At 45.5% G+C, this 2,561-nt stretch overlaps 1 protein-coding gene across 1 annotated transcript in view; it reads left to right on the top strand.

Annotated features, from left to right (window-relative positions):
- Nucleotides 1-306: 306 nt before the first annotated feature.
- LOC107094400 (sodium bicarbonate cotransporter 3-like) overlaps nt 307-2,561 on the top strand; it is a 44,658-nt gene continuing 42,403 nt past the window's right edge. Inside the window, exon 1 of the mRNA XM_015389972.1 lies at nt 307-547. Within this exon, the coding sequence (XP_015245458.1) occupies nt 491-547 (57 nt within the window). The 5' untranslated portion in view covers nt 307-490. The remainder of the gene's footprint in view (nt 548-2,561) is intronic.

Below are 2,561 nucleotides of genomic sequence, written 5' to 3'. Positions count from 1 at the left end.
TTCAGCTGTAAAATCAGCCAAACGTTAACGATGGTCAGCAGACGGACAGAGCAGCCATGCATGGCTGCTGATGATGCAGATGTTTCCAGCTGCTGCTGTTCTGTGAATCAGTGACCAGAGATTCTGACCGCTCCAAACCTCTGTTCATTATCATGTATCAGAGTTCTGACCTGCAGAGGTTCAGGAGTCCGGTTTGATCTGCTCTGTTTACCTTCTTCCTGCCCAGAAAGGTGGATGCCACCCAAGCTCCGCCCCCTGCCTCTGACTCTGCAGTGTTTTGTTTTTTTTTTCTCCCCCAGCGGTTCTGTTTGCAGAGTTTCCGTCATGCCGCTGGCTCTGAGTGCTGCTCGGTGAGGCAACAGCTCTGCTATAAATACAGCCGTGGTCTCTGGCGGCGCGGCGTTTGGGTTTCTGCTTCTGGAGTTTTTGTTTCTGAGCAGGAGGAGTTCAGATCTGCTGCTTTCTGTTCCTCCTCCGTTCTGCTGCAGCCATGGGGGACTTCTGGGGGGACATTGCCACTCAGAGGGTGGCCCGAGGGATGTCTCTGGTATGTATCTGCTGGTTCCGGTGGCTGGGGGTGCAGTGCGGGGGGGGGACAGGTGCGGGTTCAGTTGGGGTTCTGGGTCGTTAGAGAACCGGAGCGGCTCGGCTTCATCTCGCAACATTTGAGGAAATGAGAGTTGGACAGAAGTGAGAAAGAAACATCCTGTTGAGCGTTTCTCAATCAGCTCATCTGTTGCTTTCACTCTGCCAGAACCAGAACATCCTGGTTCTGCTGCTAAACCGGGCCAGAACCCAGAACCACAAATCCTGCTGGAGGATCTGGTGAGATGGAACCATGATCTGAACAGAACTATCATCTCCTCTCAGCTGACCGGTTCTGGAGTCCCGTGGAGCGGCGTGGGGCGCTGGGTCTAAGGTCCGGTTTGAGGCCCGCTCAGAGGGAAGCTTTGCACATGTCAATGAATCTGAAACCGGATCGTAAAATCTGACCCGTCTCCGGTTCTGTCCGCATCTTATTTTTAGATCCTCCAACCGTCCTGAGGTCCGTCTCCCACAGGGTTTTTTTTCCTCCTCCGTTTTACCAGATTTTAGTCCAGTACAGCTGGATCCGTTTCCATCCGACCCGGTCCAGGTGCGCTAATCTGGACCAGCAGAACCCAGATCGTTAATCATCAACAGGAAGGAGAAGCTGCTGCTGAGAAGAAGCAGAACCAAACCTCCATGAACCGAGGCGTCAAAACGATAATCCTGCTTCTGCTTCATTGGTTTCAGATCATTCACTGCAAAAAATACTAATTTTAATAAGTAATTTTTTCTTGAATTGAGGAGGTGAGTGAGACACTTTGCTCATGGAACACGACAATTTAGATGTAAAATAGGAAATAACAATTATTGTCTTATTTCAAGTGCATGTAATCGAATTATCCTAATTTAATTTAATTTAATTTCCATTGGCATTTTATTTACCTGCCCAAATGAAGGGTAAATACACTTAATTTAGGACATTTCTACTTATTTCTAGATGGTTTTGGCAGTGTAGGAACCGTTTTTATTCCCAGCTGGTTCCATCCGGTCCATAAGGGCCAGTTCTCTTGGCTTCATTATGGTTCCAGTTCAAGCTTCTTGGATCGGTTTGGTTCTGATCTCCAGATCTTTGCTCTGCTCTGGTTCCTCCCTCCATTCATATTTCCCTTCAGCATCTGGCTCGTCAGACGGAGACCAGGTGTGGAGTCCGTCCGCCTATGGAAAGCCTTTTTAACATAAATTTTGTTCCGTCTGACCATCCACAATTACGTTCCAGATATCTTAAAATACATTTTGACTATCTGGAATGGTAATGTAAGATATCTGTATTTACATTCTGATTAGGAAGAATAATAATTCAAGATATCTTAAATTACATTTTTCCTATTCAAAATTCCTTTCAAGATATCTCAAATTACGTCACCGGATTTGTCATTTAAAGCGTCACACGCTGGTTTAACTTTTCCTCCTTTGGATCAAACTGACGGTAGGGAATTTTTAAGAAATGATCCTCCTGGAAGCCCATTAAAAGGATCATTAAACATTTTGACTATATATATCTTTAATGTAAAAGCTGAATAATTCAACATATCTTTAATTAATTTAGAGATATCTTAAAAGGAATTTCGAATAGTCGACATTACAATTCAAGATATCTTTAAATTTGTTTTGTCTAGTCATTATTTGCTTTTAAAGGCACACTATGCAACATTTTTCAGTTAATTAATGTGTTCCAGAATGTTTTGGATGATTAAATGAGTCGTTTCAGGTTGAACAAAGGTTTTCTCGGCCGCCCTGGTGGTCTGTGGGGGAAATACCGTACTTGCATTTGCAGGAGCCCTTGGCCCCGCCCACAGGCTCAGAAGTCTCGTGCATCGCGAGAGTTGGTCTTGCTTTACGGCGAGAACTGCTATACGCCCCCAGTGAAAGGCGTGCTAGTTGCTAGCGCAGTGGCGATCTTTGTGCAGTTATCATGGCGGAACCGGCGAGAATTTTCAAACTCTCGTAGACATGGTGATTCGTTGCATTCGCCT

Source organism: Cyprinodon variegatus, unplaced genomic scaffold (genome assembly GCF_000732505.1).
Source record: "Cyprinodon variegatus isolate N-32 unplaced genomic scaffold, C_variegatus-1.0 Scaffold481, whole genome shotgun sequence".
NCBI classification, from domain to species: domain Eukaryota; kingdom Metazoa; phylum Chordata; class Actinopteri; order Cyprinodontiformes; family Cyprinodontidae; genus Cyprinodon; species Cyprinodon variegatus.
The sequence above is the reverse complement of the archived record's forward strand: the minus strand, read 5'-3'. Positions and strand labels throughout refer to the sequence as shown.